The sequence below is a fragment of the Panthera tigris genome, chromosome B2 (genome assembly GCF_018350195.1).
Source record: "Panthera tigris isolate Pti1 chromosome B2, P.tigris_Pti1_mat1.1, whole genome shotgun sequence".
Lineage (NCBI taxonomy): Eukaryota > Metazoa > Chordata > Mammalia > Carnivora > Felidae > Panthera > Panthera tigris.
The window spans coordinates 132,888,135-132,911,806 of NC_056664.1; the positions used below are offsets into that span (position 1 = coordinate 132,888,135).

The 23,672-nt window shown below is 48.1% G+C and overlaps 1 protein-coding gene and 1 long non-coding RNA gene across 7 annotated transcripts in view; one reads left to right on the top strand and one right to left on the bottom strand.

Moving 5' to 3' along the window:
- The window catches only part of LOC122238770, a 40,960-nt gene extending 26,979 nt beyond the window's left edge, over positions 1-13,981 (bottom strand). The window contains exons 1-2 of one of the 3 annotated variants that reach the window (XR_006217930.1): positions 13,526-13,981; positions 9,248-9,443 (exon numbers count right to left, since the gene is read on the bottom strand). This is a non-coding gene — a long non-coding RNA (uncharacterized LOC122238770). Of the gene's footprint in view, positions 1-9,154; positions 9,444-13,508 lie in introns of those variants that run through there. The other 2 variants (XR_006217929.1, XR_006217932.1) reach the window with 2 other exon arrangements.
- Positions 1-23,672, top strand: part of SASH1 (SAM and SH3 domain containing 1) — a 315,795-nt gene that overhangs the window by 210,241 nt on the left and 81,882 nt on the right. For 3 of the 4 annotated variants that reach the window (XM_042987289.1, XM_042987288.1, XM_042987291.1), the window contains exons 5-6: positions 20,832-20,872; positions 23,406-23,492. In XM_042987289.1, the coding sequence (XP_042843223.1) occupies positions 20,832-20,872; positions 23,406-23,492 (128 nt within the window). Of the gene's footprint in view, positions 1-14,028; positions 14,210-20,831; positions 20,873-23,405; positions 23,493-23,672 lie in introns of those variants that run through there. The other variant, XM_042987290.1, reaches the window with a different exon arrangement.

Genomic DNA, 23,672 nt, shown 5'->3' on the forward strand with positions numbered 1-23,672 from the left:
CTGCCCCCACCAGTCTGACAAAGGCTTCATTCATCCTTATTTTCTTACAATCTATCTGGTCTCTCTATATGCATTCACTGAAAATATAAAAAAGGCCAAGGGAGTTTTCATTTGAACCTCTTCTATTTATATCCATTTACACTGCCTATTGATGAGACTATCTGTTTTATTTCACCGATCTTAGATTTGCGTCAACTGGCCAACAAGCTTGAACATTAGTTACATTTTTTGGTACTCACCAGTTAATCTCAAGAATATCTAGCGAGAAAGAGTTTTTTGCCGGGAACATTCTTTATAACTGTATTGGGGATGCATTTAGCTACAAATAACAGAAAACATGACATAAAGCAGCATGAAAAAAAAATACAGTGTTCATTTGATATATCCTCGTTCCAGGGGGGGTGTCTAGGGCTGTGCTGTGGCTCAGCTGAGCCTTCCGGAAGCCAGATTATATTGTTTGTTCTTTTTGTCAGTCTCCTGGTTTTATAGTGGCTGCTGCCATCTCCCAGGTGGGAAGGAGAAACGGGGTGAAGAAGGTAAAAGGGCAAAAAGCCACAGGCGTACCCTTTAAAAAGCTTTCCTAGAAACCCTGTCCCACACATTCCAGTTTGTGTCACTCGTTTCTTCATGCAGCAGCTGTTCACTGGGCACCGGCTTTGTGTGCGGGACCCTGTTTGGGGCTCTAGGATATGTGATGAGCTGACATGAGCTGCATGGAGGGAGCTGGAGTAAATCATTTGTATGCTTTAGACTCTGCAACGGAGAAAAATAAAGCAAAGAAAGTAAGCCCAAAATTGGGACACGTGGCGACCATTGCCATAGAAGAGTTTGGGGATGTGCGTGTTTTGTTCTGTTTTTACATTTGATTGATTGATTGATGGATTGGAGACAGAGCACGAGCAGGGGAGGGGCAGATTGAGAGGGAGACACAGAATCCAAAGCAGGCTCCAGGCTCTGAGCCATCAGCATAGAGCCCGATGCAGGGCTGAAACCCACAAACTGTGAGATCATGACCTGAGCCGAAGTCAGACGCTTAACCCACTGAGCCACCCAGGTGCCCCGACATGCGTGTTTTTTGCTGACTGTCTTACTGCCCTGAACAAAATGAGTGTCTTAAGGAAGGAGGGAGACTAGACATTGGGTAGAAAGCTAGCAGTATTTTCCACAATAATTTAGTCTTTTATTTGTGTGTGTATACATCTGAAACAGTAATCTGCAAATTAGCTAGATGGCTAATAAATAGGCTGTGTATCTGGATGATTTGGATTCATTACTTTGAAGGAAGCCAACTGTGTAGGGGAGCCCATCTGGTTAGTTCTAGGTGTGTATCTAGATTGGAAGTAGTCTTTACAGGGTTGGTTCTGCAAGTTGGAAAAGAAAAAATAGGAAATAGCAGGTAATGTTCATTGAGGGTTGGTGCATGGGCCAGGAACTGACCTAAACACTTAACATTGACTTATTTAATACAACAACCCTGTGAGGTTTGCTCTGATATTATTCCTATTGCCAAAGGCAGAAACTGCGGCTCAGAGAGGTTAATAAGCCGCTCAAGGATACACAGCTAATGAAGTGACACAGCCTGGATTTTATCCCATTTGAGAGCCCATGCTCCTAACCGCCACGCTGCGATTCCAAAATACTTACAATTGCATGGCTTATGCAGATAGAGAGGTTAGGGGCACATTGAGTTCATTGGCTTTATGTAAATAGCAGCAGCTAAAACCCGCAGTCCTGTGGTCCTCTTGGAAGGAGAGACAAGTTTACTCTCATTCACATATAAGCTGTCTCAGTTATTTATTTACAGAGGCAGGAAGGTCCAAAATAAATCTCAAAACTTCACCTTCGCCAATGTTTATCAGCTCTTTTCTACTAAGTCTTTCACCAGAGTTGAAAACTCACTGATTTAGTTTCACTTTCTTTCATTACCTATGGCTACACTCGAACTGTTTCATGGTGAAAAAGCCCAAAAATATATCGCACGGTGGAAGAGGAAGATAAATCAGAGGAGGGCAAGCCAATGGAGCGGTGTTGTGTGCTCGAATGAAATGGATGGCATCTGGTTTACAAATGTTCTATGCAAGCATTTACTCTGTTGGGACACCGCTTCCCTCTCGGATTTGTTTCGTCTGGCTAGCTGACTACTCTTCTGACAGGGCGTCAAGTTTCCTTCCCCCACCACCCCCCAAAAGCCTCCTCCTCTTTTTTTTTTAATTTTTTTTTTTTTAACATTTATTCATTTTTGAGACAGAGAGAGACAGAGCATGCACGGGGGAAGGTCAGAGAGAGAGGGAGACACAGAATCCGAAACAGGCTCCAGGCTCTGAGCTGTCGGCACAGAGCCCGACGCGGGGCTTGAACTCACGGACCGCGAGATCACGACCTGAGCCGAAGTCGGACGTCCAACCGACTGAGCCACCCAGGCGCCCCAAAAGCCTCCTCCTTTAACCCTTTGCCCTCAGAGAAGAAGCCCTGCTTGTGATCCTCGTGTTCTGGTTGCTTCTCTCTCTCCTGCCACCGTGGATCGCTCGCATCTCTCGTTGTGCCTTTTTCTCCCTCACGACCTGCCTCTGCCCGCCTGTTCACCTCCCACATCGTCCTGCCTGCTCTCCAGGTGGGGTGAAGCTCCCCGGATTGCTCAGACTGGCCATGTGCTCCCACGGCATGCCGAGCCTCCGAGATGGCTGCTCCTTCCGGTGGGGTGCCCCGTCCCCGACTCTCTGAGCATCCCCCCAACCCTCCTTCTCTGGGCAGATCCTATCACACTTAGAAATCGAGCTCTGGTCTCCTGCCAGAAGTCTTCCCTAATTCACAGGGTTGGGGTACAGTGTCCTGCCGCTGGGCTCTGGAACTCCGCGCTCCCCTGCTCCCGTGGCAGTGGAGCTCGGTTACAGGTGCACGTGCACGTGTGTGCGTCGGAGGAGGGGGGCCACCTCCCACTCCCACCCCTGGGTCTTTCACATAAAAGACTTTCAGTAACGTCGGATCGATGAGCAAGTGGGTGAGTGTCACAAACGTGCTTCGTTCTTCTTCTCCATCCCGTAGAAGGCTTCTCCCCATTCTCGCAAACCGTAATTTGACTTCTTCCCCGGTTACTGAACTTTGCCCGGGAGCCCGACTCTCCTCTTCCTGAAATGCCATCTGAGGTCAGTGCTGCAGCGGTAACCAACCCAGGAGCCCCTCCCCACTCGCAGATCCTTGCCGGGTTCGGCACTGCTGCCTTTCCCGTGGGGTCTGCGTGTACTTTCGCCCTTGGGGTCTGTGGCGTTACGGGTTCTAGTTTGTCCTCACTTGATGCCCCGTCTTGGTGGTTCCCTTTTTTCTGCCCATCCCTTACCATTGGAGTTCCCCAAGGGCTTTTTATCCAACCTGCAAGCTGTCCCCAGGTGCCCCCACTCAGGGCTTTGACCGCTTGTCTCTGGGCTCCCACCTCACATACACATCTGTCCCTGTGCCCCGTTTCCCAATCTGGTGACCTGCGTGTTGCCGCGACTTGGCAGATGCCTGCTCATTACTGTCACTGTCGCCCCAGATGCATTATCTTAACCGCACAATCCCTCGCTCCCTCCCTTCTTACCTTCTCACCTCTTACAACCTGCTCCTTGATCAGACGTCCCCCTTTTCTGTCCTTGGGACCATTTTTTCTGCACATCACGCAGCCTTGGCATTGTTACCTGTTGCTTTTCTTCCGTGGTTCTAAAACTTTAATCGTGAAATCCTGTTGCTTCTACTTCTATAACTTTTCCTGTGTTTCCTTCTTTTTCACCTTCACTACTGCAAGCAATACCTTTAATGCTCTTTTCGTGAACTAGGACAGTGTGTCTACCAAAGTAGACACACTTTAGTCTCCCTAAAGTAGAATCTTTAGTCTCCCTAAAGTAGAATCGGGCCATACGGAGCAGGCAGGGGATGCAGAGATCTCCCCAGTGGCACCTATAAATTAGGACCTGTGCGTGCTTGCGCTTTGATCAGAACGTCCCCGTGCAGCCCCAGCCCGGGGCTTCCCTCCCACCGCCAGCTTTGCCGCAGCCTCTCATCTCCCAGATGCCTCCTGGGCTGCTTGGAGCTCATTCCTTGAAAGCGTCTCCTTTCTTTAAGTGCCTTCTCAGTCTCTTCACTGGCCCTGTTCTTTCCACCTTTTGGAATCAGGTAGCATTTGGCACAGATCTGACGTCTCAGGGTATTGTAACAAGTATCATCATCGTTGTAACGCTTACAACGCTTATTGGCTCATTTCTATTATTGGACACCGTGCTAATCACTTTTACTGTATTTTGTCATTTAATTTTTCACGGACTCCTTGAAGTATGTACCATTTTTGAGAGTATCAGCTTGTCTAAGGTCTCAGAGCTAGAGACAGAAAAACCTTATCCAGTCTGAATGCCATGACAGCCTTGGGGTGAAGATACCCCGTGTGATTACAGACTCTCTGGGTTCAAACCCAGGCTATTTCTTACCTGGATCTTGGTGTCTATAGTTTCCACAACTGTAAAAGGAGGATGATCTGTACAGTATATACGTCACTTAATAAGCTATCCAGCACCTAATAAGTGCCCAATAAACTTGTCTGTTATCTATGTTGTCTGGTCCAAATTCAGGCCCTCACCTGGGGGCTCTAGCTTTGTGTACTTCCGGAGTCCTACCTGGCCTAGCATGATCTCGAGCTCCAGGAGGCTAAGAGCTCACATTCTTCCTCTCTTTGAATTGTCTTCAGTGTCCAAAAGAGTTGTTTTCACAGAGCAAGTGCTCGTTAAATACTTGCATTGGAAGCATTGATTGTTCAGTTCTTTGAAATAGGGTTAAAACTGGATTGTCCCCAGGACCGGAATTACAGAAGACGTACTCTGGTCTTACCTGTTACCCAGCATGTGTCAGTGTCTCCTTAAACCAGTAGCAATGTAATAAGAAGCAAGTGCTTTCTGATGGTGAATATTCACATTTAAAAGACACCTGTCCAAACATTTTAGGGGCGCCTGGGTGGCTCAGTTGGTTGAGCGGCTGAGTCTTGATTTTGGCTCAGGCCATGATCCCAGGGTTATGAGATCAAGCCTCTGGTCAGGCTCCGTGCTGAGTGTGGAGCCTGATTAAGATTCTCATTCTCTCTGCCTCTGTCTCCGTCCCCATCTCTTCCCCCCACGTCTCTCTCCCCAGCTCACTTGCTCTCTCTCTCTAAAATTTTTTTTTTAAAAAAACATGTAGTGTATAGAATAGTAGCTTCCACAAATCCCCAAATCTATATCTAAGGGCTGCTCCCCTTCCTCCGCCCCCCCCAATTCCATTTTGTAATCTTGTTCAAGTCTCCTCAGATTTTTCCTTCTCTGTTAAATAGAGATGACAGACCAGGGGTGCCTGGGGGGCTCAGTCAGTTAAGCTCAGGCCCTGATCTCACAGTTTGCAGGATCGAGCCCAAGTTGGGCTCCGTAGTGACAGTGTGGAGTCTGCTTGGGATATTCTCTCTCTCTCTGTCTGTCTCTCTCTCATATAAATAAATAAAACTTAGAAATGACCACATATTACCTCCAGATAAAGGTACAACATTGAGAACTGCACACAAAATATTACAGTTTTTTAAAAAGCCCTTCAAACTTGTAACAGCTGCAATTTTGTGGGAGGTTACATTTATTTTATTTTATTTTTGGTGACAAGCTCACTGAGATATAATTCACATACCATACGACTCACCCATGGAAGAGATCCAATTCAACGGTTTTTGATGGAGTTACAGTTTTGTGCCTGTCCCCACGATCGATGTGGGAATATTTTTGTCAATTCCAAAAGAAGCCCCGCACCCTTGAGCTGCCCTCCACTTCTCTCACCCCTGAACAACCCGCTAACTGAGTTTCTGTTTCTATAGATTTGCCTCTTGTGGACGTTCCGTGGAAATGCAGTCAGATGCGGTTTAAGGGACTGTTTCACTCAGCATAATGTTCTCACGGCTCATCCACATGGGTTCCTTTTGTTCTATGAATGTGCCACATTTCACTTACCCACTTACTGATTGGTGGACACCTAGGGTTGTTTGGACTTTCTGGCAATTAGGAACAGTGTTGCTGTGGACATTTGTATACAAGTTGATGCGTGGTGTTCTTGGTGACTTGAAGGGCGTAAGGCATTCTCCTCTGGGTAAGTTGTTTCCTCTGAGGGACCTCCGCCCTCTTGCTCAACAAGAAGTTTCTCGGTCCTGGAGACTGGGCCGGAGAGGGCTTCGGGTCCATCCCTTGTGGACGCCCCTGAAAACGGGGGTCTGCTGTCTGGCCGGGGTTGCGTGTCCTGCTGTGTGACAAGGTGGGGCTCCCCGTGCTCGTTCTCAGACGTAGAAGGAAGCACTAGAAACCCGCGGGCCGCGCGGTTACCAACCCTCCTTTGGAACAGATTCGATTCACTGAGAATTGCTGATGAGGTCTGCACGTTGCTGGGAAATCCAGGTCAAGCCGCGTCCCCTGGAGCTGAGACCACGCATCCTGTTTCCACATCCTGTTTGTGGCAGGGCCGTGGGTCGGGGAGGGGAAAGCCAGACCTTTCCCATGGGGGCCATGCGCCTGGGATGGGGAAGCCACGTGGAGGCGTGTCCTTGAGAATAGTTCACAAGTCGGTCCTGTCCCGTTCAGGTGGATGTGTCCTTGCTGTGTCCCCGCTGGCCTCCCGGGAGAAGGAGGTGGGCGCTGGCATTAGAACCTGAGCCTGAGTTTCAGCTCTGCTGGTCGTGGCATCAGAAACAGTTTATTTAAGTGCCCCAAGCCTCAGCTTTCTCATCCGCAAAATGTGCACAATAAACGCTCCTTCTGAAGGGGGGGCTGTGTGAAGCACGTTCCCTGACATTTGCTAGGGGCTCACGTCTCGCTTGTTCTCGCTCGTCCACTTCCGCGGCCTGTGGCCCGTGGCCTGTGGCCCGTGGCCCGGCCGATGGCGGCGGCAGCCGTGTGTGCGGTTCCTCCATCTGTCGGATGGTGTCGTACCCAGAGCTCGTCAATGGCCATGGCCACTTAAAATACGCCATTCTCAAAAGAGATTTGTTTTTAATTAAAAAAAAAAAAAATGCCATTCCTCCGTGCGCCTTACTTGGGAAGGCTGGGAGACAGCAACCGGTCTCAGAGCTCGTGCGACGGGCTGAAGTATGTGTGTGTGCGGGCGGGATCTGTGTCTGCACACGTGTGTGCTCCGTCGCATAGCATATCTGAGGGGCTCAACATTCCAGAATGCAGGGGCTCGGGGCGGGAGCAGCTGTGCTCGAATTCTCCACCTCAGCTGTTCCCCCACTGCAAACCCCGTTGCCCTTCGCCTCATCTGGTGAGGGAGCCCCAGCTGCCCCAGCCGGAGACCACGCGCCCGGGCCGCATCCGGAGGCCGCGTGTGCGTGGTGGCCGGAGACAGGCCACTGCCGGGAGGTATGTAGGACGCGAGGGGGCTGCGGTTGGGTCTGTGCCCTGCAGAAGTGAACAGGACGCTGGGCAGCGGTGGGGGTGGGGCTGGGGAGGGGAGGCGATCGGTAAGCAAATGGCAGTCCCGGCCCGCCAGGAACAGGGGAAGCCCCACACCTACGACCACTGTATCGTATAAAGTAAATGGTGTAGCTCACAGTACAGGAAATGGGGGAGGCGGTGAGGAAGGCTGAATGACTGACCAAGATCGCCACCCCCACACAGCTCCGGTGAGGCAGAGGTGGACTTCTAGCCCGCATCCATTTATCTGCCTGCCAAGGTCAGGCCATCACACGGACCAAACGCTGGTGCATCAGGAAAGACCAGCGACGGGCCAGGCAGCAGTGGGGTGTAACCGAATAAACATTGTCCAGATCTCTGCTGCGTGCGCAGATTTGCTAGGTGCCGGGAGGATGCATGGGGTGCCCGGGTCACTGTCCTCTTTTCGGCCCGAAGGAGCCATGACCGCATGATCCTGATGTGACGGGAGCGCAGTGCAGAGGAACAGCAGGGGAGGGCCGGCCAGGCCCCTGCATGGGCCGCAGACACAGAAGTTCGGCACCAGACCGGGTTTTGCCGGAGGAGCCGACGTCACGGTGACGTCATCGCAGGGTTTTGACTGCATGTGCTCGTTGGGGCTGGTTCCACGGCCCCGGCCGGGCTGTCTCCTTCTGTGTCCGGTGATGTGGCCGCAAGGCAGCCGCACTGGCATTCGGGGCCAAAAGGCTGCAGGCAGAGTGGGGGATAGACGGTGACCTGCCACCTGCCGAGATGGGCACGTCCTCTGTCACCAGCTCCAGGCAAGCCTCCAGTTTCGACTCACCGGGAACCCGGGGAGGAGCTGGCATCCTGGCTGCGGAGCCACAGGGCCTGAAGAGCAGACTGCCTCTGCTTTCTGCCTGTCACGTGACTTATAGGACCCATGCTGATGTAGAACAGGGCGGGGAAGGGAATTCTGGGAGATGGACTCCAGCTGAGCCAGGTTGACAGGCCACAGATGCACCACAGGTACCGAAAGGAGCGAGCAGCACAGGGATGATGGCGGGGGGGGGGGGGGGGGTGGTTCTTAGGCACAGGTGGAGGGCAACGGCATCGCAGGCAGACGCGAGGGCCTGCAAAGGTGTGTGGGTGCAGCACGTCGGGGGTGGGCTGGTGGTTCAGGGTCCAGGCAGCCCAAGGCCCAGCTTGTGGGAGGTCTTCAGAGCAGCCCAGAGGTTGCCCAGGGGTGGATTTTGTGTGTGAGAAGGGCCATTGTCAATGTGAGGAGATGAGGTCCAGATGCCCCCAGGAGGCAGGGACACCAGTGGTCAAGGGGACACATCCTGAGGGTCCAAAACTTGCCTGAACTTTTATTATGCTTCTAGTTTTTCAGTTCTTTCCATCCCACTGGCAAATTCCTTCAGTCTTTAAGGAGTGTCTCCTGCATACTAGGGATGGGTACGTGGCCCCCAAGATGAACCCTGGCCCCCAAGCTTTTGTCTATAAGCCTGGCTGCTTGATCCTACCGCGTTCTTGTACCCTGAATTCTCTTCTGAAAACTGCCCTTGTAATCTGCTTACTAGATTTGGGGGGCCTTGGAGTAGAAGGATACAAGGAGGGAATGGAGAAGGAAGGATGGGGAGTGTGTCTCGTGGATTCAACTAGTGTCCCAGGCATATCCGTACCTCACAGTTAGCTGGAGAGACAGACGCTCAGGCCCCTCCAAGGCCTAACGGATGGACTTCTCCAGATGTGGTGGAGACGTGGAACTGTGGAGTCTTTAATAAATTTTCCAGGAGGCTCTTAGGCAGCCAGCGTGTTGTTACGAATCAGTGCCGAAGCCTATTTCTTACCCGTTAGGTTGACGCTCTCTGCTTCTGCTGCACATCTCCATCACCAGGGGCGGGGGGGTGGCGCTCGGCTGATGCTGGTAGAGGTCATTTGTCATCACGGTGACCCTTGGGACCGCTTCCTGGTGTCTCTGTCGGGTGCTGGCGCGTCACTTCAGACAGAGCCTCGGGATCAGAAGGGGGAAGGATGTGCAGCAATCTGAGAGCAAAAGTGAGACGAGCCAGCGGTGTGAGCGCGTAGCTCGGCGGCTGCAAAGGCAGAGGACACGCGTGGGAATTGAAAACCGAGAACTGAACGGTGACAGAAGTTAACTAGGTTCACTGTGGTGATCATTTCGCAATATATACAAATACCGACTTGTTATGTTTTACTCCTGAAGCTGATTTGTCATATGTCAGTTATATCTCAGTTTTAAAAAAGAGAGAGAGAGAGCCAGAGATCTGAGAAGACAGGAAAGCCTGAGTTCTCAGCTTCATAGTGTTTATAACATAAAAATTTTCCATCAGCTGTGTCTGAAGGAATTAAAAGTAGGGCTGTGGCAGTGGTCACTGCGGAAGGGACCCAATCCTTTGTGCCGCCCGGCAGGAGAAGTAGGACAGGCGCATGGCTGCCACCGCCACGTCCTGGACGGTGACTGGCCACTGGGACCGGCGAGGCGAGGAAGGGCCCGCAGCTCCGCCAGCTTTGGCCTTCAGAGGCCGCTTCTCGACTCCCCTGCTTCCCTCAGAACAGCTGACACAAGAGAGGCTGACAGCCCCAGTCCCCGCGTCCCTCCCCGGCTCCTCTGTGCCCAGACAGCACAGCGGCCCGCAGGGCCGGCGTGGCTCGGGCCGTGGTGAATGGGAGCCGCTGTTTGTTTCCACTGAGAAAGTTCTGACCCGCTTCCGGAGCCATCGCCATGGAAACAGACCCTGGAGATAATTGAATGGAGCCTCTTTTCCTCTCCCTTCTCCCTTCTCCCTTTCCCCACACCGAGGCTGAGGCTGTCAGGGGCCGACTCTTTGCAGCCCGCCTTTCCCTGCAGGTTTCTGCGCATTTGACAAGAACAGCAAAGGCCCGGTTCCTGCCAGTGACCCCATGTGCACCCCATACCAGGCGGGGTGGCGGTCGTTTTCATAGCTGTTCTTGAGCGGAGGCCCGTGTACTACGTGTCCTGATGGCCGTGGCCTTCCACGGGGACGTGTCCATCCGGCCGGCCTCACATCTCAGCCACAGTTCCTTGCAGAAGAGCCTTTCTTGCACCACAGATTTCTTACGTGTATGCACTCAAGTTTAAAGGGGAAGTAGAAGGGAAGTGATTTGGAAGTGATTTTGCTTCGTTTACAGAATAAGTAGCCAGCATATGGTATTTTTCTCCTTTTATAAAAACTGCCTTTTGGGGGTGAAAACAGTGGGCTAAAAGTCCTGTTTTATTTTGCTTTTGACAATAATTCAGTAATTCTTAAAATATAAAGACCTAAGCAAAATTTAAAATTCACATTGAGGCCATAAAGGAAAGGCATTGGTTTTCACTGGTTGCACCCAAAGCAGAAGAGGACGTTAAGGTTTCCTTTCGTTCAACACCTTCGTACGCCTACCGAGGAAGCGTCAAAAATCGGTGCTTGACCTGTGTCTGTGAACGCCAGTGGCCAAGTGACAAACTTAAATTGCACTTTGACTGCCAATAAGAAGAGAAAACGGACACCGTTTTGGCTTGAGGCTCACAGTTTCGTCCCTGGTACCGTGAATCCAGTGGTGATTCAGACAGGAGAGGCCCTTCCTTTCCTGAATCAGGTGTTTTAATGGGGTGAAAATCGGGCTGGGGCCAGAAGAGCCGCGTTTAAGCCCCAGCTCTGCGACCCGCAATTGGATAAGTCACTTACGCGAACTTGCCAGGCATCCTCTTCTTTATCTGTATAATGGGGCTGTTTCAGGGTCTCCGTGAGCCTGACATACAGTGAGACGTATATGAACGTGCTTGGTAAACCCAGACCAATGCTTTGTAGAAGTTGGTCATTTTTAGTTCTTAACCACTGAATGCGTTAGGATTGTATTCAGTCGTACGTAACCGAACCTGACTGCGGAGTTCAGGCAAATGGGGGCATATTTTTTCATAGAGCAAGGAGGCCAGAGGTGGGTACTTCAAGGCTGGTACAGCTGCTCAAGGAAGCATCTGGCCACTGACACTTAGCCTCCGAGGGGGTGTATGGGGAAGTGAGTGTTTTAACACGGTATCCTGCCGCCCAAACCAAATCTTGGTTCTCTTAAGAAAGGGGGATATTGAAATGGGAGACAGCTAGTCCTGCCAGCTATAGTCACTCATTCAGCTGGTCTTTTTTTCTGTTTTTAAAGTGTATTTATTTTGAGAGGGAGGACATATGCACGCATGCACATGCAAGCAGAGGAAGGGCAGAGAGGGAGAGCGAGAATCCCAAGGAGGCTCCACACTGTCAGCGTGGAGCCCAGTGCGGGGCTCGATCTCATGAACCGTGAGATGACGTCCTTGAGCCTAACTCAAGAATAGGACACCCGACCGACTGCTCCACCCGGGCACCCCAGCTATTCTCTTCTTACAGCCCGTCAATATAAAGCACCTCGTGATGTTGTAAACGCCTGGAAGGTACGGACCACGTTGCATACATTTCCCTTATCAAGCTGCAGAGGGCTTCATTATCCACGCCAAACAGTAGATACCAAGCAAAGAAAATCATTGTTGGTTGTTTTCATATGGGAATGGTCCGTTACTGAACTCCCCGAACTTAGGCAAACGTACTGAACTTGCATAAAAAAATAGTATCATACACCCTGTGGTTGGTGTGTCATAGGAATATTCTGATTAGTTACTAAGTGTTCAGGACTCGGGAAGGCGTTTGTAACTTCTCAAGGCTGGAATATACATGGTTACTTTCAGTGGTGTTACAACATCAAAGCTGCCATCCCTACAGCACGTTTGTATCAGTTTCTTGGATAGGCCGGGCCCATGGAGTGACAAGCAAAGAATAACATGGCCCAGATGGAGAAGAGGAGACCCACTGGGAGGGTTTCGGAAATCTTGGAAGGTGACGGTATGCTTTCCCGTGTCTCCTTCTCCCTGCCCTGAGCCCACATCTGCGGGCTGGTGCAGCTCTACACCCTGCCCGTTGTATAGTCCCGGCCCGAGAAAGGTTGTAGCTGAGACACACCCAGGCTGTGGCTCTCCACCATGGGGCGGGGGGATGACATTTGGCTCATTTTTAGGCATGGGACTTAAATTTCTGCGGGTGTCCTGCATCATTCACTTCTGGTACAAGTTACCATTCCACAGATGAAGGAACACGGATCTCTTTCAGTCTACCTTTGGGACGGATTTTCAGACTCAAAAAAGCCTGTTCGTGGCCTGGAAAGCCTGTTGGCCACCACTGAGGTGCCAGGGAACCAGCCCCTTACATGTCAGAAAGCTGAAGTGTTCTCCGAGAAGGACCGAGAGAAACTTGACTCCACAGGGAGAGCTGGTTGGAGGAAAAGACCCGCAGTCCTAACCGCTACGTCTTGTTAGTGACGCTTCACATGTACAAACAAACGTGTTCTAAATACCATACAAGTTATAGTTCACCGAAATCTCCAGAAAACCTACGTGATAGGTAATATTGTATCCCTTTTGCATAGCAGGAAACTGGGATTCACTGAGGCAAAGTAATTTGTCGAGTTACTGGTTGGTAAATGGTAAGGCTGGGCTTTGCACACGGGAGGTTGGGCTCTAGAACCCCACATCATGAGCCATGGTATTAGGTCTGTCTGGGCGGGGGTAGTGGGCTGTAGAAAATGTTCACGTCTGCCCACCTCTACCTTGGCATCATATTCAACCGCTGGTGTGTGTATGTGCGTGCGTGAGTGCTGTTCTAAGAAAAACATGGGTTGCTTTTGTAAAGTGTAATCGAAAAGTAGAACAGGAGTCACTATGTCCATCCTAGCTATTTGGGGGAAATTAATGTTAAAGAGAGAGAGAGAGGCTTGATTTGCAGCAGAAAAGATCACGTGTGGATACCTAGAACTCCCATGTACCTGATGTCATTAGCAGGGGATTGAAGCATAACAAAAATGATTGTTGCTATTGTTGTTAGATTGTTGTTGTGTACCTAGATTGACTGTGTCTCTCTCTTATTTTTCCGAATAAGATCCCCTTTGGAAACGTCTCCTATATAATGACTAGGGTCACCTACAGTGATTCGGATGGCAGTTGTCTACCAAAGATATCATTTAAAAAGGGGGGTAGGGCAGAAGAAAGTTGAAAATGTCAAAACTCACGGCTGGAAGTATCAAACCTTTTAAATGGCCTTTCAGAACTTCTCAAGCGCTCGATCGGTAGGGTAAGAGGTCCTCTTCAAAGTGGAAATAAACGTCGGATGGTACTGTTGTTTGGAGATCGTATATCCACACATCACTGCCATTTCTTTGGGAGAGTTGGTATCACCCGATGGGTGGGTCCAAACCCATTTCCTGTGGCATATACATCCATACTGAACATCTCTTCAACGTCATCAAAAAATTATTTCGTGTACCCTGTGCCGTATGAAAGAATCTAAATCGGTACAGATCTTACTGTTTAAGGAGGACAATAGGTGATCAGCAAATGGGAATATTATGATGCTGGACAATGTGGATGAAGACCCACTGATGTCATATTCAGTCATTGTGAGAAAAACAGTGGATGTGAGAAAAGGTGAATTGCTCGTACCGAGTGCAGTTGAGAAGAGGAATTGTTATGGCCATGTGGATTATTTGAGGGAAGTTAATGCTAAAAAAAAATTAAAAGGAGGAACTGTGGCAATATAGAAACTAAGCCGAGCACAGGGCCTAGTGGCCATCGTTGGTGGAATGAGGGTGGCAGGGCTCTGGGCAGAGACCGAGAGCGTTCATCCTTTGGGGTCCGGTGATCGTTATAAGAGGTCACCCTGACTGGGGTCTTACCAGTTGCCAAGTTCATGTGATTCTAACAGCCCGTTAAGGTAGGTACTGATTTTACCATCACTACCTGACATGAGAGGGAAGGCATGGCTTAGATTTGTGACCGCACTGTCACGGGTGTGCCTGACTCTGAGTGTGTGAGTGCTGAGCATGGGCTGTGTCAGGCGGTTGCCTTGGATTTGGTCCTTCCGACACCTGCCTTGATCATTTACGAAGGTGACCTTGCAACAAAAGCCGGAAGGAGAGACTGGGAATAGGCTGAAATGAAAGAAAAGGCCTGTAGGCATGGAGTGTTTTGACCAGGGTGACAAAGTGTCACCAACGTTGTCATTGATACTAAATAATCTTGGAGCTCAAAAAATACACCAGATTTGAGCAACAGAATTACTTTCAATCCTAGCCAGTAAGTTTGCAAGTTAAGTTCTATTATGTGCCAGCAGCTGTTGGCAGGGAAGGGCCAGATCTAGGGTGAAGGAAGAGAGACCCCTTGCTCCTTAAACCTGCCTGGTGCTGAGAGTGAGCAGCTCTAGCACGGTGGACCCCTGTGTCCCTCCTGCCCTGGCCCTGGTCCCATGGGGTCCCATGGCTGACCCGTGAATTTTTATAGCAGACAGTAGATAGCGTAAACAGAAATTTGTTTTATACGTATTTTTATGAAATAGGGCAGATATGCTCCTATGATGAAAAATATCTTCGATATCCAAAGAATAATAAGAAATACCAAATTTAAGGAATTACCTATTTTCTACAAAATGATTTGTTACGAAATAAGCAAAATGTGAATATAAGTAGTTAGTCATATTTAAGGAAGGCATGTCAACTTAGAAGAAATAATCAGCATATAAGAAACCCATGAACACGTAAGAAAAAATCAACTACTCTAAAGCTCCTCAACCCTTTCAGCTTCTTTTCCCCTCCCACTCCCACGCACAATTCCATAGCACAGATGTCTCCGTCCCTTTTCTGCGTCTTGAGGAAAATGCTACTGGCATTGGGGACCGCCTTGGCAGGCCTGGGATGATGCAGGAAGGGACCCAGACACAGCAAAAGCCCTGATTCAAAATTCAGCAGGAAAGAAACTAATGAAGAAGTGAATTTCCGGAGACTCAAGATAAAGGAAACTTAAAAATCTCTTAAGTATAGGTTTTCCAGTAACGTATAACACATGTTCCATTCTTAGAAATTAGGTTATTGCTTCTCGCTCGCTCTCTCTCTCTCTCTCTCTCTCTCTCATAATGAAGTTTTCTGGACAGCCCATCAAAACAAAAACATGAGGTCTATTTTGGGAACTCTTTTTTATGTTTGGGCATTTGTTACACTTTGCTTGCGTGCCGGAGTCAGTATGTTGCAAAGAGACGGGAGTTGCCTTTGCCTAGAGGTACCTGAGACTATTTACGTAAATGGACATAAGAAGAAAAATGAGCCTGAGCCAAAGTACGTGGCCTCTTTGCTGTCAACTCGCAGACAGAGTCTGCACGAGCAGCATAACCCGATCCTGCTCTTGAAATACTTGGTTCTAAGAAACTCATAGGCCACGTTCACATTTGGTGTTGAAAACATGCTCTGTCTTCCCCGGTTCTTCTGAGCCTATCATTTTAGTAACTCACCCAGCAACAGGGTTAGGACGCATGTAACGTAATACGAATTTCTGTTGTGTAAACGAGAAACGATAGGGTGATGTGCCTGGGGCGCTGGACTCTGGAGTCAGAGATGTGGCTTCTAAACCCACTTAGGCCCCTGCCTGGCTCTGTGCCCTTATCCGGATTATCGCTCCGTAGTCTCGGGATCGGCGATCGGGTTGGCGATAAGAGTGTTTTCTTTAAGAGGTAGAATTCCACGCAAATGTAAAGAATCTCCTTTGGACCTTTGTCTGTTGCTCCTTGTCTGTGGCCACCTGGAGGGCTCTACTGTAAAGCCACAGACTCCAGAGAAAAGAAAACAGAGCAACCTAGAATTTACCCTGGCTGGCATCTGAGGCAGCAATATAGCTTGCGTAAAACCGATTTTAATGTTATTTCAGCCGGGAAGGGTGAAAGCGTGTTCCCGGTTTTCCTTCTCCGCACGGACTCCTTCTCCTAAGTCCCGCTGCCTGCTTCACCTTCTTTCCCTGACCTCGAGGACTGGGTTGCCCTTGAGCCCAGGCCTCCTGCCACTTCTCTTCATTGTGTTCAGCTGGTCTTCTGGCTTTAAATGTGCAAGTGATTTCCAAATCCTGATCTCCAGTCCTCAGCAATGCCCGTGAACTCTAGACTCGCATTCCCTACTGTGTCTTGAGTATCTCCACGGGGATGTTGAAGAAACACCTCAAACTTCCTGTGTGAGAGGAGACCTCTTGCTTTCTTCCTCCGTTCTCTCCCTACCCAGCCTTCCCCACGGGGGTGGGGCACATGTCATGCCAGCTCATCATTTAGGGTCTCTGTTCACCTCTCCCCTCTTGAGAGAAGTCTTCTCTGTCCATCCCACCGAACATTCTCCCCCCCCTTCTCGATCTACACCACCCACCTCGCTTCTCGCCCATCCTGAGCTCTAAGAGAACAGAGATCTTAACCTGTCTTATCTACTGCTACATTCTCAATGCCTCAGAGGATGCCAGCCTCATAATGGGAGTTGGATGAATGTGTATTGAAGGAAAGAAAGAATGAATGAGTGAGTGAGTGAGTGGGTGAAAAGAAAGGAATGATGCATCTTAACAGAGAATTCGCTAAAGATTGAGGTAGGATGAAAGGAATTGGTTAAGTTCAGGGATGCTGTCCCTTATTTTCTTTTTATTATCTCATTCATAAGTCGTTTATTGAATTTTCTTAAGTGAACGTGAGTTCAGAGAGGGCTAAAGTAGCTTAGGGATCGTGAGGAAAAATATTTACACTGGGGTCTAATAGTTATTGACGTAAAGGTACTTCTAAGATCGAGTTCAAAGACTAAATGCGAAACTCGAATTATTCAATGCTTAAGTAGATGTTCAGAGCGCAGAGGGATGCTAATTATTGCGTCCTCATCATCGAAACCCAGAAACCCACGCTGAGGTTCCCATCCCTTTTACCCTGTTGACAGTGAAAGTGATGGATAGAAAAGGGCTGACGAACCTGCTTCCAGCCTGTGGGTCCCAGGCCTGTGGCGTCTGGCCGCAAGAAGGAGGTGCGGTGAGGAGGCCTCTTTGGAACTGACTTCTGAGCATTAATTTCTTCCACCAGGAGATCAGCAAATGACCCTTTCCACCTGCTGCCATCCAAATTTGGAATTTGGTTACATCATGGGTTTTTGCTCCTGCTGGATAGATTTTATAATCCGTCTCAGGGAGAAAGATGGCATTTCGCATCACCTGCTCTGCCAAGCCTCTCTTTGCAGGGACAATTCACTGCGTCCAAATTAAACTTCATACGATGTCGTTTTCCCCCTTTGCACATTGATGAGTTGGGGAGCCTCACACTTATGAAACACTGGCTTGCTGTTCTTTGGCCAGTGTCTAGATTGTGAACTCGCGGAACGTTAAAAATAAAAATTCCCGTTTGTCACCGCAAGATGAATAGAGGAGCTGCAGTGCCATCTGCTGGCCATGTGGGGAAATGCACGCAATCACTAGTGGAAACACGTTAACGAAGAGATCGAGAGTGCAAACCTGAGGATAAATTTTAAATATGTGTCATAATTTGAAGAGAGTAGATAAAAATAAAAAATTAGAAGCTAGAATTTTATAGAGGAAAGCACATTTATATCTTGTGATAGCTGTGTGGTAGTGAGAACTTCTCTTTTTAGGCAGTGTGGGTTCTTGAGTATTTTTATAGTAGAAGACGTTCTTATTTTGCAGGAAGAATGAAAAATGGGTTGGAAATAGAAGTTAGCCTTTGCGTTTTTTTAAATAATAGGATAGAGTCCATTTTGCATACATTTTATCCAGAGAGGAAGAGCTCACCATCTGGGAGAAAGACAGCTGGGTTGCCAGTGACGGGATGACTCTGTTGGCCTCTCACCAGCTGGTGGAACCTCGGGCCACTTCTGGGGGCTGAGTGATGAACCGTCTGACTCTTGATTTCTGCTCTGGTCATGATCTCATGGTTCGTGGGATCAAGCCCCACATTGGGCTCTGCGCTGACAGTGCTGAACCTGCTTGGGACTCTCTCTCTCCCTCTCTCTCTGCCCACCCCCCCCCCCACTTTCACACACTCTCCCAAAATAAATAAATAAACTTAAAAAAAACCCTTTAATTCAATAAAATTCCTTACAACTCAGTAAGGGTGTATTATCCTAAATCAGCAAAGGACTAAAGAAAAGCAATGTTTCTTGAGGCCATTTTCCCCATGAAAAGATTTCTTCTAGAAAAAAGCAAAAGTTCACGTATTTATAGTTTATTACATAGTTAAGCAGTTGATCAAGAGCTGGGGATATTTGGTATCTTTGATCCTTAGCAATTAGGTCAAGACTCTCCTAGTCCTTAGAGTGAGTGAGTTTAAAAATAAATGTGGCACTCTCTTTGCTGTATGCAGTAGACAAAAGTCATAGATGTCTGTGCTGGAAGGTCATGACCAGTTGAGGTAAGGTGGACTGATGCATATTACCATGACTTTGAGCTCAAAATGCGAGAGTAAAAAAAAAAAAACAAAAACAAAAAACAAAAAAACCCACAAAACTTAAGAACCCAAACTTTAGCTCAAATATTATTTCTTTAGAAAGGTTTTCAGCCTTAATCCCCAGCCAACTGGCCAACTGTCTATAGTTTGTTCTTCAGCTGCCATTGTGCCTTGCCTGTAATTCTGTGGCTCTGAGCGCTTTGACTGTACTGCTTCTGTTCCTTCTTTTCTTCCTCCTTCTGCACCCCTGCCCTCCCTTCCCCTTCCTCCTGCTGTTCCTTCTCCTTTGCAAGTACTTCTCATTTGTTCACATTTTGTCACCCTCCCTACATCGAGAGTCCCATTTCTTCGTAATCATCCATATACCTTACTCGTAATAGCATTCGGTACCTTTTTGCTGAATGAATTAAAAACTGAAATGGCTTTTTAAATATCTTCAGTCATTTTCATTTTTGTGTGGATGGGAGGGCAGAGAGTAAGTAGATCCTTGGGGCTAAATCCTGGCGCAATTCGATGATGAGGTAGATTTTCCTTATTTTCTGTGTTCACAGCATCTCAGTAAGGGGAAATCATGACTTCAGACCGAGCTGTGGTCCTCAGCAAATGAGAGGATGCCTCCCCTACTTCTGTTCTTAGCACCCCCCGCCCTCCCCTCATCAGTAGGAGAGGTTTGTTAGATTCGTGTGCTAGTCGGAAACAGTTCTCTTCTCTCATTGAGGGTTTGAAGGTATTGGTGGGGCCTGAGCGTCTGTGCTCACCTGGCAGCCAGTGGTCAGCTAGTATCCATGCACCTGCTCTAAAGAGAGATGGCCCATCACAGGTGACTCTGCATGACAGAAAGGCCCTTCCTGCCCTCTCTGGTCACCTTCAATTCGAGAGGTCGTTTCAGCTGTAAGGCGGGCAGCAGATCGCCATTTGCCTATTCTGCTTCTCTTCCTCTGACCTCTTCAGGGTAACACGGTTCTAGACTCCCGACCTCGGTCTTCCCATGCGTTCTCACATCCAGGAGAGTTTTGTCAGATGCCCCCGCCTTCCTCCCTGGCAGAGGAACTTGTATTGGGAAGATTCAGGTATAAACCCCTGAGTAGCTGTGCTTCTGTGCGGAGGCAGGTTCCTTCTTCCTGGTTTTCCCTGTCAGCAAGTGGACACTGAACTCACTTACCCTCTAGGCTTCGGACCCACTTAATGAAAGACTGCGCTCCACCTCTACTCTGACCTTTTTGAGAGAACCCATTTTACCTTTCTTTGATTTCTTCCCTTCTTGCTTTAAGTTGGTGTCTGTCCATGTGTTTGCAAGAGAAACGCTTAATTGATTGGTTTGGGGCTGTGTTCGTGTTTCAAGGTATTTTGGCTTTTGTCTGTATCCGCAGTCACAAACGGGCAGCCAGGGTAGGGTGGGGTGTGGGCCAAATTTGGTGCCCAGACATGTATTGATTAACTTGGACACATTTTTACAAACATTGAATTATTTGCCATCACTGGAAAATGTGGAGCTCTCCCCCTCCTTTAAAAAAAAAAAAAAAAAAGCAGATTTCCTGGCTTCTCTTCGAACATAGAAAGATCTAGCAAGGCGGAGAGTGTGCTTGCGAATTGTCAGAAACCAACTGCAGAAACTACGCACTGTTGTCCCCCCCTTTTGTTTGGAGCATCTGATCTCCTACATTCCTCGTACAGCTGACCACTTTACTCACCTGCTGGCTTAAGGGGCTGGCATTGGTGTTGGGTCTTGATTTTTATTATTATTTGCTTTGTCTTCCCCACTTACACAAGAGACTTCTCGACGGCGATAACCTAACATGTAGTTCATAGTTCACACAAGTGGATTATCCAGTGATCATCTAGTAAAATCCATTCCCTTCATTCAATAGAGGTCTTACCCTGGAGTGAATCTTCACTACATGTTGACCAATGGGTCATGAGTGTGTTTCTAGAAAAGCCGCAGCTGGCTAGATAAGGGCAGTGGTAAACACCCTATCAGAATTCCCCTGGCTCTGCTGGTGGTATTGATGCTGGGTCAGACGAATTGGGAGGGTTTTCAGTTCTCACACCAACGCAAGGCTCCCTGGTAATCAGACTTTTTTTTTTTTTCTTTTTCTAGGAGCACTCTTCCTAAGTCAAACTCAGAAGACGGCTCTGTAGGTCAGTACTCCTTTTCTTGGTTTAATGACTTAAAAGAATTTTAATACTTTATAGAACATACAAATGGTGAAAAAACAAAAACCATAAAGAATCTTTCCACCCAGAAAGAAACACTGTTAAGATTTCGATACATACCTTTCCTTTCTTTTTTTTTTTTTGCCCTGTATTTGTGTGGGCTTTCTTTTAAACATAATTGGGATCATACTCTACATATTATAATTTTTTTGTATTGAATAGGTCCTGAGCATTTTCCCACGTTGATTGAATATTCTTTGCAGTAAAAAAAATTTAAATCTGTATAATATTCCATCATATTGGATGAGCCATAATTCAATCAACCATCGCTTCTTTGCTGGACGTTTAAGTTGCTTCTAATTTTTGCTCTCAGAGAATTGACACTATCCTAAAAATCCTTGAACCTATCCCTGATCATGTCCTTAGGATGAATTCTCTGATTTGGAACTTCTGAATCAAATAGTATGCACAATTAAGGTGTTACATGTCTTATATTTCCTTGATTATAAAATCCAGTCTTGATTTAGTAACACCTTTTCTGTTTGGGTCAGAGTGAGCCTGGTAAGGTCGATTGTGATCAGGAGCAGAAGTGCTCAGATCAGGTTTCGACTTGGAGTTGAATCATGACCCTTCCAAATCAGTGGTTATGGCCTTGGGCAAGTCTCTTGCCTCCTGAAGCCTTGGTTTTCTCATCCACTAAATGGAAAACAATAATACATCATGTTCCTTGTACATATCAAATGAAATAAACCATTAGCTAGCAAAGTGCCTGGGTATGGTAAGTGCTCAATAAATGTTAGCTATTATTTATTTTTTAATTTGTACCTCCATTTTGGAAGCATTAAAAGAGAGGAAGGTGGTGGTGGGGGGGGAGTATACCTTCCAGTAAAAGAAATACATTATGATCCCTAATTGCCCTAGAGAAAGGTTGCCTTAGTGATAATCCTACCTCTGCTTTAACCCTGCGTGGCTGTTATTTGCTGCAGTGTTTAGCCAGAGACAGCAGGTGCCATCAAGGTCACTTTCAAGATTGTGAGTACATAGGAAGTCTCGGCCTAGCTGGCATGGGTTTTATCCCGTAGCTCCAGGGTGTATCGGAACTTAAATGAGGGCATCTTGTTGTGACACATGATGCCTTTTCTAGCCCGGGAGCCCTGTGCACACGGGTTTCCACACGTCTGTTTTGTGCCATATCGCCTGGCACCACCAGTCTAGACTGTGGAGACCCAACAGCGCATGACTCCGCTGGGTCCTGTTTCCAGTGGCCGCAGAGCAACCAGACACCAAATGGTGACAGTGACAAAGCCTCTGCTTTGAGCGTGCCACGTCTACGTGAGAGCTGCTCCTTCGTTTCATTTTTTTTTTTAATTTTTTTTTCTTTTAACGTTTATTTATTTTTGAGACAGAGAGAGACAGAGCATGAACTGGGGAGGGGCAGAGAGAGAGGGAAACACAGAATCGGAAGCAGGCTCCAGGCTCCGAGCCATCAGCCCAGAGCCGACGTGGGGCTCGAACTCGCGGAGCACGAGATCGTGACCTGAACCGAAGTCGGACGCTCAACCGACTGAGCCACCCAGGCGCCCCTCCTTCGTTTCATTTTTAAATAAAGACCCACTCTGTTCTTTTTATGTGCTCGCTTCCTTTCCTTTTGCCTTTTCAAAGGTATTCTGTATCAGTGACGATCAGAATCCTACCGAACACTGCAGATGTCTGGCCACGGCAGTGACATTGTTGTTAAGACAAGTGAGACTGTTCCCAGAACCGTCGGGGGTTAGGGGGGGAGGGGAGGAAGGAGGGGTCCCATTTGGGAGAGGTCACAGCAGGATCGCAGTCTGCTTTTCTTGTCATGGAACCCTGGGTAGCTGCAGATAGTAGGTCGCCAAGTAGCCCGAATGCTAGAGGGGTGAGAGTCTCCTCTCCCATCCCGCCCACACCATGGCTGCACCCACGAGCCCTCCACACCCTAGAGAAGGCATGCAGGTCAACCCCACAGGCCCATGGGACCAGCTCTGTTGACTAATCCCCACGGGACATGCCAACCATTCTGTTCTCTTCATTAAATCTGCAATAACAGAACGAAGTCAAGATGGGGATCCACACCAGGGATAACGGCAAAACAAAGTTAACTTCTTAAAGCATCCTATTTGTGGTCTGGTCGAAATAATTGTGGCTGAGACCAGAGGGGGAGAATCTACCACAAGCCAAGACAAGGCAGAATTAGACATCCTAGTTAGACAACATCAAAGCGAATATAAGAATGTGTGTTTGGCCTGCCTTTTTGATGTTGCTTTATTTCTCATCTTAGCCCCACTGCACCATTACTTGCTGCTAGGAAATTTGCATTTCTTTTAAACAACTTTCTAGGCATTTCCAAGTCTTTCACAAACTAAAAGAGAAAAACTGTCTTTTTGTGAAATCAAAGTATTCTTATAAGCTTTGAATTCTAAAGAAGAGGCTACTTTTGTTATTAATGAATTTATTGCTTGTGCCTCCCTCCCCCCCACTTTTGTTTTTAAAGGAAAAGGAGATTGGAAGAAGAAAAATAAGTATTTCTGGCAGAACTTCCGAAAGAACCAGAAAGGAATAATGAGACAGACTTCAAAAGGTACTGTTACAGCTGACGGCCAGTAGGTCCCTTTAGCTCTCAAATGCAGGGAAGCCCTGTGCCACTGGTCTAACTGCACGCTAGAGTGTCAGTGACTCTTTGCCTGGGCTCGTAAAGTCTTCAACTTCTCTGACATTGCCTTCATTACTTTAAGACTTCACCCCAGTGGTGTTTTTTTTG